Raw genomic sequence first — 14551 nt, forward strand, 5'->3', positions numbered from 1 at the left:
GAAAACCTCGCATAACTTTCTCCCCCAACCACTATCAACAAATCAAAAGCATTTGCTTTTTTGTGGGATTTCCAGATATAGAATAGTAGCAATATTCAATTCCCAAATCCCATTTAATTGAAAGAATAATTTAGAGCATTAACACAAAATAGTGTAATATTAATACAAATATTTTTCTGTACAGCCTATATCTAATTTTAATACTACAAAGGATCAACACTGTTTTGAAAATAAAATTGATTGTAAATTCTAATTAATAGTTGTTGTAGCAGGACCTGGAAATGAAAGCACTTTAAGTTTTGGGGTTATAAATAATCACAAGTGTACAAACTGCTAATATGCTCACCTCTATTTTATATATACTGTTTACAGTACATATTCATTTTCAACATTTATTGCCTATCCTAAATTGTCCTTTTGCAGGTAGTGGTGAACCACCTTCTTAAACTTGTGTAATTTTTCTGTTGAAGATACACCAACAGGATGGAGAACAAATACAGTTGGAATGTTCCCACTACTCTTAGGCTTCTTCAAAGAAGACATGACCAGTTTGGAAAGTACTGCTGGAATAGGTCAGTCATACTGCAGCTTCTGTGCACTGGTGGTAGACAGACTGAATGTCTAGATTTACTGATGAGGTGTAAATCAAGTAGACAGCTTGTGCAAGATAACATCAAACTTCTTGAGAATTGTTGACACTGCACTCATTCATACTGTTGCCTTCAACCTGCAGGATAACCGAAAAGCTTTGGGGAAGGGGAGGGGGTCTTGAGAATGGAAGGACAGAAGGTGAGTTGCTTGCTGCAGTGTACTCAGTCTCTTATTTGCCCTTGCAGTGATGTAGCTTAGACTAGTTAAGTTTCTAGTCAATACCAACTCAGCAAGAATATTTCCATTGAATGTCAGAGGTCAAGCAATCCCATGATGAAGGAGGTCATTACCTAATGCTTTAATGGTGTGAATGTTACATGCCATTTATCAGCCCCTGCCTGAACATTGTTTCGGTTTTGCTGCATCCAAACATGAACTACTAAGGACCACATGCAAAATGATGAAGGAACTCAGCAGGCCAGGCAGCATCTATGGAAGAAAGTACAGTCAACATTTTGGGACGAGACCCTTCGGCAGGTAACGTCGACTGTACTTTTTTTCCATGCATGCTGCCTGGCTATCTGAGTTCCTCCAGCATTTTTTGTGTGTTGTTTAGACATCCAGCATCTGCAGATTCTCTCGTTTATGGACTACTAAGGAATCACAAAGGGAATTTGACATTGAGAAATCATGACTTTACTTCTCTATTTCTGACCTCATGATGGAAGCAGCACCAATGATGAAGCAGCTGAATATAGATGGGTCTAGGATGTTACCCAGAGGAACTACAGCAGTGATGTCCTGGGATTTTGGTGATTGATTTCCAAAAATCATTACTAACTTCTTTTCTGAGCATAACCTAGTGTTTTCCCTTTGATCCTCATTGACTTCAGTTCTTAGAAGCTTCTTGATGCGATGCTTGGTCAAAAGCAGCCTTGTTGCCAGGGAAACTCTTTCTCACCTCCTCACTGGAATTCAGACTTTCGGTCTATGGTTGGACCAAAGCCCGGCCATTCCGTCACTGCGGAAGGGTATGCTCTTCCTAGGTATTAAAGTGTCCACCGCCATTCAGAACTAAATATAGTCAGTGTGCAGGGCTTCAATATGATCTACTGCTTATGACACTGCATGGCCTTATTGCATTCCATTTTTGCTACAAATAGCACACATGTAATCCTGCACTGCATCTTACTTAGCAGGTTCACTGTTATTTTTTGGGATGCCTGATCTTGGTCTTCTCATTGAACTAAGATTGATCTCTGGCTTGTTAATAACAACAGAGTGATGGATATGCTAGGCTAGGAGATTTATATACTGGTGCAGTGTTCACTTCACTGCTGCTATTGATGGTCTGTGGCAGCTTATGGTTGCCATATCCACTGTGAGTCAATACCTTTTAGCATAATTGTCATGCCACACAACACAATGGAGAATGCATTCAGTATAAAGGTGAATTTTACCTCCAAAGGGTTGTTATAATTTTTACCAATGATCTATCACAGGTCAATTGGTGAAGGTGGGGTCAAGTAGGTTCATTGCTCACATTGGCTACCTGCCGCAGACTTTATCTGGCAGCTACAGAACCCAGCAGCACAACCTGCAGTGGTGCTACTATAGCATTCTTGGTTATGTACATTTAAGACCCTCGCCCATTTTCTATGACTTTGTTACTTTCAGTGTTTATTCCAGATGTTGTTCAACATAGGGAAGTGCTGTTTGATTGCTCAGGGCAGTATGATCAAATGGTACTCAGTAGGAACTTTTGGACGAAAATGTATGGTCTAATCCCACGAGACTTCACTAGATCTGGAGTTAAGAACGCCAAATGCTACGTTCTCCCACCACCTCTGATGGTTCTGTTCTACCAGCGGAGCAATAGATACCCAGGGAGTGTGATAGGGAATCTAATACGCTTTCTGCAAGATGTAATTATGTGAATACAAGATTGGACCATTTCTCGACAGGTCTATGGGGCCATTCTGTCAATTAAAACACTTGTCCTTGGATTTTTGTGAAGATTCTTCACTTTCGTTCTCACTCAACAAATACTTGCGGTTAACTGAAACGACTGAGTAAAATTATTCCAACTGGCCAAGAACAGGTAGATGTGTTATAGTTTAACTTTCTGTAACTCGAGATGCACCGATATTTAAAACACTGAGAAAGAAGTGTGTGTACATCAACCTTCCCCGTGAAACGAGTTCTGTTCTCGGTGCTCTTCTCCAGTCGGTTTCAGTATTTTACCTTTCAGCGCATAGTGCATGCCGCCAATTCCGCTGTACAACTCCAATACCTTCATCATGTCGCCCGGCGTGTCAGGCTCCATCATAGCAACAGGCCCATCTCCAAGCAAAACCCCGCAGCCTCTATCTTCCCCCGCTGCACACTTGCCCTGACGATGGTTCCTACAGGACTTCAGAGTACTGTACCCTGTATCTGAACCGCGCTGAACAAGGAACAGGATTGTAAATGCAATTATAGTAATCTCGTTGTATAACGTTTCATCTGCAAGTACCTGTGAGGGCAAGGGTTTGAATCTTAAAATAGAATTAAACCATTTTTCAGATCAGATTCAGTGAAATGCGTCGTTTGCTTTAACATTTTCTAATGAATTCACATATATTTCATATTTTGTTTATGTTGCGTAAGCAAGCCGCATTTATATTTTATATGTTTAGACTAATCAAAATCCCTTCTAAATTTAAGGAGGTACGTTAAGCTCTGTATTGCAGAAGACAATTCTTCCAAATAGAGTAATCGGCATTCACGACATAAACTGTCCCTCGGATCCATGTCTGAAGAAATGTTAAAATCTCCATTAAAAAGAGCAAGGATTCAAGGTGTGTAAAGAATTGGTGTATAACATTTAGAATTACAATATTGATACAGTATAAAAAGAGGCCATTCAACCCACCAAGTTATGCTGGTTTAATATGCGTTATAGTCATAGTCATACTTTATTGATCTCGGGGGAAATTGGTTTTCGTTACAGTTGCACCATAAATAATAAATAGTAATAGAACCATAAATAGTAATATGTAAATTATGCCAGTAAATTATGAAATAAATCCAGAACCAGCCTATTGGCTCAGGGTGTCTGACCCTCCAAGGGAGGAGTTGTAAAGTTTTATGGCCACAGGCAGGAATGACTTCCTATGACGCTCTGTGTTGCATTTTGGTGGAATGAGTCTCTGGTTGAATGTACTCCTGTGCCTACCCAGTACATTATGTAGTGGATGGGAGACATTGTCCAAGACGGCATGCAACTTGGACAGCATCCTCTTTTCAGACACCACTGTCAGAGAGTCCCGTTCCATCCCCACAACATCATTGGCCTTACGAATGAGTTTGTTGATTCTGTTGATGTCTGCTACCCTCAGCCTGCTGCCCCAGCACACAACAGCAAACATGATAGCACTGGCCACCACAGACTCATAGAACATCCTCAGCATCGTCCGGCAGATGTTAAAGGACCTCAGTCTCCTTGGGAAATAGAGGCGGCTCTAACCCTTCTTGTAGACAGCCTCAGTGTTCTTTGACCAGTCCAGTTTATTGTCAATTCGTATCCCCAGGTATTTGTAATCCTCCACCATGTCCACGCTGACCCTGGTCTTAGAGATGTTGGAGCCAAGGATAAATAAACCATTACCATATCGAAAGGCAGATCTTAACAGTCGCCTAGTCTGACCTTGAAGAGAGTACCACATTAGGAGCATCAAATGCAGTAGACGAGGTTGCACATAGACTTTTGCCTCACTGAGAAGGACTGGATAGAACCCTGTATGGCAGTGAGAAAGGAGGTACAAGAATAAAGATTACAGTCCTTGTGGTTTCAAGGGAAAGAGACAGCAGTCATGGAGGGGTTAAGTGAGCTTCTTCTTCTTCTTTTGCTGTTCATCGATTTCGATGTTGACTGTCCAGAAACTCTACTCCAACACGCCTTGCCCAGTAGTAAGACAGACGGTGTTGTGCCCCCACCATACAGTCCCTCTGGGCTTCCAAATCTGATGGTAAGTGGTACACAGGAGTATAACAGACTTAGCAGATAAAGAAGCTGCCCCACAGTGACAACTAACTAGTCTAGTGATTCCATCCGTTGACCAGCACTCTGGTTCCTCTGCATGCCACCAAGGTGGCTGTACCATTGACCCTTTTGAATTCATCTGCCACAGACACCATCAGACGCCCTGCTGCCGTCGTCCTCACTGGGTGCAGCCTTTGCTTGAAGTGGCATAACCTACAAAGTAGCAAAAGCATGCTTACCTCCTTGACTTAGCTAGCCATAATCCTACAACTAGATCTAGTCTAGTAGTATACCGATGGAACATCACCTTCACGGCTAGGTTAGACCTGCCAGAGAACGAATCTCCGCTGTACTTTGCTGATGTTCAGCCAGTGTCACTCCTGCGCCACGGTGAGGCGCCCAGGTAGGATTCTGTAGGAGAGTAAGCAGGGATGAGTGGGCCAGGGAGTGGTCCCTGCAGAAGGAGAGGGAAAGATGTAGCTTGTTGTGGAACTCCAGTACTGATAGTGGAAATAATGAAGGATGATATACTGGATGTGGAGTTTACTAGGTTAAAAGTGAAGACTAGAAAGCATTTCGGTTTTGTATGATCGGGGTTGTGGTGGTTATCGTGAGCAGAAATTGCAAAAATCCAAAAAATGAAGGATATGTGAGAGAGGGCTCTATCAACCACAGTAGAATGGAAGTCATGTTCCTGAAAGACATCCTGGAGTGGAGAGGCTCATCTTGAGAGCAGATGAAGAAAATAGCAAAAAGGAATTGTACCTTTCCAAGAGACAGGGTGGGAAGTTGTGTAATAATAGGTAGCTATGGCAGTCAGCAGGCTATAGCAAATATCAGTGGATATTTTGTCTCCTGAGATGGATATCCAGAAAAGAAGTGTCAGAAATAGTATGTGAATTCCAGAGTGGGGTGAAACTTTATCTTATTTATTTAGTTTTATTTAATTAAAGATACAGCAAGGAGCAGGTCCTTCCAGCCCAACAAGCCACACCACCCAGCAACCTACCTATTTGACCCTAGCCTAATCTCAGGACAATTTACAAATACCATTTAACCTACTAACCGGTACATCTTTTGAATGTGGGAAAAAACCAGAGCACCTGGAGGAAACCCATCCGCTCACACGAAGGACGTACAATCTTCTTATAGACAACATCGGAATAGAACCCTGAACTCCGATGCTCCGAGCTGTAATAGTGACGCACTAACCACTATGTTACCATGGTATTGAAGGTGATAACGTTGATGAAATCTGCACTGGTGCAGAAGCAGTTATCAATGTAACAGTGAAATATTGGCAACTGCTACTATAGAATGTTTGGAGTAAGGGTTGTTCCATGTAGCCATTGCAAAGGTGGGCATAGTTAGGACCAATGTTCCCTCTAATTTTTAGTAGGCAGTGTGCAAAAACCTTATGTTGTGCAAATTTTTTTCCTCTAACAAAAGTATGTGCGCACTGAATGCACACCTGGGACAGTTTATGTAGGTTTACAAAATATTTGACATAAAACTGCTCAGAATAACCACAAAATAACATACATATTTAAGTCACACACACAAAAAACGCTGGTGAACACAGCAGGCCAGGCAGCATCTCTAGGAAGAGGTACAGTCGACGTTTCAGGCCGAGACCCTTCGTCAGGACTAACTGAAAGAAGAGATAGTAAGAGATTTGAAAGTGGAAGGGGGAGATCCGAAATGATAGGATAAGACAGGAGGGGGAGGGATGGAGCTAAGAGCTGGAAAGTTGACTGGCAAAAGGGATATGAGGCTAGAGAAGGGAGAGGATCATGGGACGGGAGGCCGAGGGAGAAAGAAAGGGGGAGGGGGGAAGCCCAGAGGAAGGGCAACTTCTCCCTTGGAGGGTCAGACATCCTGAGCCAATAGGCTGGTCCTGGACTTATTTCCTGGCATAATTTACATATTACTATTTAACTATTTATGGTTTTATTACTATTTATTATTTATGGTGCAACTGTAACGAAAATCAATTTTCCCCGGGATCAATAAAGTATGACTATGACTATGAGTTATAGTCAGAGGGGCAGAGAGAGGGACAAAAAAGAGAGAAAAAAAGGGGAAAAAAATCATAATAATGATAATAATAAATAAATAAGGGATGGGGTACGAAGGGGAGGAGGGGCATTAACGGAAGTTAGAGAAGTGAATGTTCATGCCATCAGGTTGGATATATTTAATTTTTATCATATTTAAGTCACTCAGTTATTTTTTCTCTCTCCTGTCTTTGGCATTTACCCATTCTTTGTAAACTCTATCTCGACTAATAGAACTTCCATCCCTTTGATAGCTTTTGATTCTCATTTACATATCCAATTGACATTCACCTAAACGGTTTCTCAGCTTGTTTTTGAGTTGATTCATTAGGCTAAAACCTCGCTCACAGTCCGTACTAGACGTAAGAAATGTCCACCAACTGTGCAAGGTCGCAAAACTGTTCATTTTGAAGTACAAATGCCACCATTTGAGCAAAGTTTGAAATCGGTTTGAATTCAATTTTTTCTTGCACAGAAAATTTGAAATCATTAATCTGTCTAACTATTACAGTATTTTCAGCTAGAAAATCATGATATTTTAGACATAAGGCATTAACTTGTTCATCGCCAAATGTGAAGTCACAATCTGCAATTGTGGAGAAATCAAAAGCTGACCATTCTTGTACCTCAACGTTGATCTCCTCTGAGTTTGATCGTTTTCACTCTCGCTCATCTGCACTCAACCGTAACATGCATAGCACTGCTGTAACAGGTAATGACGAGTTCTGTTGCCTGAGCTTTTGTACACCGTCCAAATGCGTTTTACTTGCCAAATGACGCTTCAAAAAGTCAAGTTTCCAAATATCATCCCACTTCTTTCCACCAGCATATTCTCCAGCAACTTTCGCATCACGACAATACAAACAGATAACTCCAGTTTCCAAATCATACATAAATATTTCTCGTAGCTGAACGTTCATGACCTCATGAGCTTTCGGTGTAACGGTTTCTACTATTTTGTTAAGCCATTCAACTTTAAACAAACTTGCAGTTCTTTTGCACTTCACACCCTTCGCTTCTTTTGAATTCGACATAGTGAATCAATATTTTTTACAATAAAAACTTAGTAAGCTATCTAGAGGATTTGAAACAGATCTTTGTTAACTTTACGATATGAACACTAAAAGCCAAACATGGCTGCCGCTGTGATGCAGCTACACAAACCGGAACAGGATAGGTGAGGTGACGCGCATTGTGGTATTTAAAAAACCGACTAACTAGTTAACAGAAACAGTTAGCTAAAAGATTATTTTCAGTAAGTATAATTATTAACTACTACATTATTTTAGGTAACTAACCTTTTGTGCGCACATTAATTTTCTTTGTGGGCTGGGTGAAAAACGTGTGTGTCGTGCACACGCACACAGCTTAGAGGGAACTATGGTTAGGACCCACGTGAATACCCATACTTACACCTGTGATTTATAGGAAATGAGAGGAGTCAAAAGAAAAATTGTTCAGGCTACGAATAAGTTCAGCTAGATGGATAAGAGCGTTGGTAGAGGGGAACTGGTTAGATCTTTGTTGCAGTCAGCAGCAGAAGGTTTCAAAATCTTTTAAAATCTTCCTGACGGGGCTTCGGGGTGTAGAAAGTCTGATTATCCAACTGAAAGTGAGATGATGGGTGCCAGGAAATTAGAAGTTGTCCAAATGGTGAAAGGAATGAGAGGTGTCTTGGATGTAGCTGAGAAGTGACTGGCCAAGGGGAGAGGTTCACAAGGATGATTCCAGGAATGAAAGGGTTGTCATATGAGCAACGTTTGATAGCTCTGGGTCTGTACTCACTGGAATTTAGAAGAATGGGGGGATCTCATTGAAACCTTTGGAATGTTGAAAGGCCTAGACAAAGTAGATGTGGAAAGGATGTTTCCCATGGTGGGAGAGTCTAGGACAAGAAAGCACAGACTCAGGATAGAGGGGCATCCATTTAAAACAGATGTGGAGTAATTTCTTTAGCCAGAGAGTGGTAAGTTTGTAGAATTTTTTTACCACAGAGCTGTGGAGGCTAGATCGTTGGGTGTATTTCAGGCAGAGCTTGATAGGTTATTGATTGGACATGGTATCAAAGGTTATGGGAAGAAGTCCAGGGAGTAGGCTGCGGAGAGAAAAAGGGATTAGCCGTGATTGAATGGCAGAACAGACTCGACGGGCCAAATGGCCTAATTCTGCTCCTATATCTTACGGGCTAAATAGGGTGCAGGTGTGAGGAGGTTTCATTGGGGAAAGAGTTGGCAGAAACATTGAATAGACCAAGACGCCCTAGTTTCTGTGTCTTGGGTAAGAGACAGAAGTGAGAAGAGTGGGATTGGTGCTCTGTCATGTTCAAAGACTCTGCAGCCAATCTAGATGAGTAGGTCTCCATCATCATAGACTTTATCAGCAAGTGTGTAGAGGACTGTAACCGACCTCAGTACAAATTCATCTCCAAACTCCTAGACCTGGGATTCAACAAATGCATTTGCAATTGGATCCTTAAATTTCAGATCAACAGATCACAATCAGAAAGGATGGGCAGCAACACCTCCATTATGATTATCCTCAACAGTGATAACCACAAAGCTATGTCCCTACTTTTCTCACTATACACTGACAAATTGTGGCGGATACTGCTCTAACTCCATTTACAATTTTGCACATGACACCACTGTAGTGGGCTGAATCTCAAATAATAACCATATAACCATATAACAATTACAGCACGGAAACAGGCCATCTTGGCCCTTCTAGTCCGTGATGAATGCTTAATCTCACCTAGTCCCATCTACCTGCACTCAGCCCATAACCTTCCATTCCTTTCCTGTCCACATACTTATACAATTTGTTTTTAAATGACAAAATCGAACCTGCCTCTTCCACTTCTACTAGAAGCTCCTTCCACACAGCTACCACTCTCTGAGTAAACAAGTTCCCCCTCATGTTACCCCTAAACTTTTGCCCCTTAACTCTCAACTCATGTCTTCTTGTTTGAATCTCCCCTACTCTCAATGGAAAAAGCCTACCCACGTCAACTCTATCTATCACCCTCATAACTTTAAATACCTCTATCAAGTCCCCCTTCAACCTTCTACACGCCAAAGAATAAAGACCTAACTTGTTCAACCTTTCTCTGTAACTCAAGTGCTGGAAGCCAGGTAACATTCTAGTAAATCTCCTCTGTACTCTCTCTATTTTGTTGACATCTTTCCTATAATTCGGTGACCAGAACTGTACACAATAGTCCAAATTTGGCCTCACCAATGCCTTGTACAATTTTAACATTACATACCAACTCCTATACTAATGATGAGTTGGAGTACAGGAAGAAGGTTGAGAGCCTAGTCGCATGATGTCATGACAACAACCTCTCCCTTAAGGTCAGCCAAAGAATTGATCATTGATTTCAGGAAAGGGGACAATGCACACACTTCTGTTTACACACTCCTGCTGAGGTTGAGATGCTTGGGAACTTCAGATTCCTGGGATTGAATATCACCATTAACCTGTCCAACCATGTAGGTGCCATTTCCAAGAAAGTGCACCAGCACTTCTACTTCTTCAGGAGACTAAAAAAAATTGGCATGTCCCCTTTTACCTTCAACAACTTTTATATAGGAAGCATGCTATCCAGATTATGGCTCACTGTGACAACTGTACTGTCCAAAACCACAAGACTGCAGAGTTGTGGACACAGCTCAGCACATAGAAACTAACCTCCCCTCCATGGACTCTGTCTACACTTCTCACTGTCCTGGTAAAGGAACAAACATAATCAAAGAGCCCACCCTTCCCAGATATTCTCTCTTCTTTCGTACTGAAAATGCAAAAGCCTGAAAGCACATACCACCAGGACAGCTTCTATACTGCTGCTATAGGACTATCGAACTGTCCCAATATAATAAGAATGGACTCTTGACCTTGCTATCTACCTTGTTGTGGCCTTGCACTTTATTTCTGCCTGCAGTAAATTTGCTCTGGACCATAGAAACCATAGAAACTACAGCACAGAAACAGGCCTCTTGGCCCTTCTTGGCTGTGCCAAACCATTTTCTGCCTAGTCCCACTGACCTGCACCAGTAACACTTCATTCTGCATTCTGTTATGTTTTTTTCCCTTGGCCTACCTCAATGCACTGAAGTTATTAAATGATCTGTATGGATGTTCTTCACTCTACCTTTGTCATGGTATATTGACATTAATAAATCTACTTACCTATGTGATTAGGTCAAACAAGATGTGATAAATTAATCAGGGTCCCCTGTTCCTATCAGCTGTGCCACTTGGCATGTAATATTATTCTGCTTGCCTCTGCCAAAATGTATCATTTCTCAGTCGTGAATTTCATCTCCCTACATCTTCTCATTTATTCAACCTGTCTATGCATTCTTGCAGTCTAGCACAATCATCCTGTCTGTCTACCATACTTCTCAGCTTTTGGCCATTACAAATTTTTTAAAGTTAATGTCCTTAAGGAAGCAATTGAAATAAAACAAGAGGAAAAGAATTTGAACAAAGACGAAGGTCTTGCTCTAAGTCAGAACTGGAATTTGGTTGCAAATCAGGTGGGACAACGGAAACTTGATTGGATGAGGACTAACCAATCAGCAGGGACGGATGACGGGTATAAATACCACTGGACTAGACTTGCCCAGGCATCATCGCTAATAAAGATGGCAGAGTTTATCATCAACACATTGGTTAAAATCAATACCTGTACCTGGTTGGAAGCCCGAGAAGAATTTATTCATTGTATACACCAGGAAAGCACTAGATCCTTTTTGTCCTCAATATAGTTCAAAATATATTAAGGCATAATATAAATGCGACACACCAATGTACGTGTTATACAACATATCAAAAAGAAAAGATTTACTGAGTTTCTTCAGCATTTGAAATCTGAACCCTCAGCATGTTGATTTATTTTCAACAAGCTGGCTGAGTGCACCTGTGAACTGACACAAACCTTACAGATTAAACAAAATAGCATTTGCCAAAAATGAAAACTATTGGCTTCGAGGCAAACTATCAACATTATACATTCAATTATATCTATAACTAAGTAAATTATATTCATTACCTCCTCCTCTTATTAATTCCTAAGCTCATTTAACATTATTTAACAAACTCTTTCAAATACTTCTTCTCTGATGGAGCATTAAACATGGACTGAGGAAAAACAGCTTGTTTCCGAGTCAACTTGTCTGAAGGAGGAAATTCCTCTGACGCAGTCATCTGAGAAGACATTGTTTCTGGCATCAATAAAATGCAGTCAACTCCATAACTTTTCATGTACTCCAAAAACTGCAACGGATCAGAAACAGACACATTGCTATTTTCTTGACAATGCACCCAACTCACCTCTAAAATCTGCTTCGTGTTTCCCAATTACCTCTATCTTCACCCATTTTAAAATGACTGAATGAACTACTGGTATGGAAGCTCCAATGCACAGGATGAAAAAAAGTTTTGGAGGCATGTAGACTCAGCCAACTCCATCATGGCACTAGCCTCCTCACCACTGAGGACATCTTTAAAAGGTGGTGCCTCAAGAAGGTGGCAGCCATCACTGGGCACCCTCACCATATGAGATATGCCCTCTTCTCATTATTGCCTTCAGAGAGGTGCAGGAGCCTCACAACTCAAACTAAATGTTTTAGGAACAGCTTTCTCCCCTTTACCATGAGATTTCAAATGTTTATTTTATTGTCAAATTATGCATGTACAATACTACTCTGATATTTATCTTCTCCAGATAGCCATGAAATACTGGAAGACCAACTCCCCCCCCCCCCACATGAAAAAGAAAAAATAACAAAACTGGCAGTCCCTAAACTCCCCTACCCATCCCCCGCAGAAGAAACTGCGGCAATAACTATCCCCAATCCCTCCCCCTCAGAAAAAACAGTGATAATAACAATCCCCAACCCCCTAACACTTTAAAAACAGAACAGTAACAACGCCATCAAACATCAACAACCCCCGACCTCCCACCCATAAACTAACAGATCACCCACCCACCAATTGGCCACAAGAAAGAAAATGGCAAAGAACTGAGGGAGATCAATATAAAGTACAGTCCAATCACATAAATCTCAGAACATTGAACAGTCCTTCTGTGACTCAGAACTCACGCCTGGCCTGAGTGGTTCAGAGGCCTCGGTTAGGAGCGATCGCTGAACCCCTCTGCATTCATCTCAAAGCTCCATGGTTTTGAATGGTCCATGGATGCATGAATACTATCTCACTATTTTTTCTTTCTTTTTGCATTTATTTTATATTTCTTATTTTCACATAGAGTAATTTTTATGTATTGCATTCTACTGCTGCTGCAAAACAACAAATTTCATGATACATATGAGTGATAATAAACCTGATTCTGCTTCCTGTATCCAGTATCAAGCTCAAATATCCTGTTTGTCATTTTATTTTCATACAACAGTTAGTTATTCTACTTTTGTTCATTCATATCCTTTCCATTAAATTGAGTTCATTTCCACTGTATTGCATTTGGTTCGTTATGTGAAAATGAAGTCCTCCAGCAGTGGGAGAGACCAGTCTGGATACATGCATCCAAAATAGAGGCATGTACATGAATGTCATCAATTTGAATGCAATATGTCAATATATGGGACTGCATTAAAATGCTTGACCTTTTCAGAGCTACCTCTAATTGTCTGTGCCATGAATTTATTGATTTTATTGATTTCCCTCCCACCTTCTCTTAAGTCATCCCCTAAATTTACCGGGGGGGGGGGGTGTGACTATATCTGCATTAAGTTGCAGGCCCACCAACTTACCCTGTGTTTTATGCCATTAACTCTAACTTCTAGGTCAAAGTGTAATTAATGCCTTTCCTTTTCAATAAAAAAAAGCATTTCAACTCCCTTTTTCCTAACCGCAAACCAACCTCCAACCACCATTTCTCCTCCAAAGTATTTGATTGTGCTGCTGCCTGTCAGATCCAGGGCTTCTTGCTAGTCTGATGGTGCCATACATACTCTATTCAAGCTCATCCTTCTAAACCCATCTTCAGAGTCTGATACAGTATCATCCTCTATTGCCTCTCCAATATGATCTACCCAAGTTGAATAGAACTTGCTTGGTTTTGATCTTATTCTTCGAGTCATAGTCAGAGAACCAACTCCAATGTCTTCTCATTCCACTTCCATAGTGTTACCTTTGGTGTTCCTCTGCCCTCTTCCCTCCAATGTCTTCTCATTCCACTTCCATCGTGTTACCTTTTGTGTTCTTCTCACCTCTTCTCTCTACTACGCTCGGCAACATGACCCAAGAAAACCTTAGCATCAGTGTTCACATGCAATCTGGTGGCATCAAGTTCACCTCAACAGACTTGGCTTTACCCCTGCAGAATTTTAAAATTGTTGCTCTGTTTGACTCAGTATAGAAAAAAGCAGAAATGTTCTTCAACTATGATGAATGAGGGCCACATGTAATAGTGAATGACTTCTTGGATTATTTCCTCTGGCTGTTGGTTTAATATTGCACAATTTTCTAGTTTCTTACGGAATATACTACAGATTTGAATAGACTGGAAGAAGTGGTTGGTTGATACTGAATGCATTTCTGAATGATTTCTAAGTTTGTGCAGAAACAAGCACCTTTCAGGGACAGGTGGTCTATGAAATCTTCCTCTTCAAACTTTGTATTACTGGAAGAACAGAGGGGAACGTAGAGCAGGAATAACTGCTACAGCAGTGAGGAGAAAGAAGACTTCTGCATCACAAAAGCCATGTCTGTTACACAGCAATTATCCTACCACAGCAAGGGTAAGGTCTAGTAGCCAATATATCTTTAATTTAGAAAGGGGCCTAATCAATGAAACTTTCTTACTGCTGCTACCACAGTGGCAAAGCTATGCAGGGCAAGAATGACATTGTTTGCC

General features: G+C 41.1%; 2 protein-coding genes across 10 annotated transcripts in view; one reads left to right on the top strand and one right to left on the bottom strand.

Moving 5' to 3' along the window:
* trdmt1 (tRNA aspartic acid methyltransferase 1) overlaps nucleotides 1–14551 on the bottom strand; it is a 174144-nt gene that overhangs the window by 103523 nt on the left and 56070 nt on the right. For 2 of the 5 annotated variants that reach the window (XM_063044193.1, XM_063044196.1), the window contains exon 1: nucleotides 2836–2987. The exons of 1 other annotated variant lie outside the window; for it this stretch is intronic. In XM_063044193.1, coding sequence (XP_062900263.1) covers nucleotides 2836–2920 — 85 coding nt within the window. In that variant the 5' untranslated portion in view covers nucleotides 2921–2987. Of the gene's footprint in view, nucleotides 1–2835; nucleotides 3023–14551 lie in introns of those variants that run through there. 2 more of the 5 variants (XM_063044194.1, XM_063044195.1) reach the window with 2 other exon arrangements.
* LOC134344425 (type III intermediate filament-like) overlaps nucleotides 1–14551 on the top strand; it is an 88132-nt gene that overhangs the window by 43526 nt on the left and 30055 nt on the right. For 2 of the 5 annotated variants that reach the window (XM_063044187.1, XM_063044188.1), the window contains exon 2: nucleotides 471–572. The exons of 1 other annotated variant lie outside the window; for it this stretch is intronic. In XM_063044187.1, coding sequence (XP_062900257.1) covers nucleotides 471–572 — 102 coding nt within the window. Of the gene's footprint in view, nucleotides 1–470; nucleotides 573–3367; nucleotides 3432–14400; nucleotides 14436–14551 lie in introns of those variants that run through there. 2 more of the 5 variants (XM_063044189.1, XM_063044191.1) reach the window with 2 other exon arrangements.

Source organism: Mobula hypostoma, chromosome 3, assembly GCF_963921235.1.
Source record: "Mobula hypostoma chromosome 3, sMobHyp1.1, whole genome shotgun sequence".
Taxonomy (NCBI): Eukaryota; Metazoa; Chordata; class Chondrichthyes; order Myliobatiformes; family Myliobatidae; genus Mobula; species Mobula hypostoma.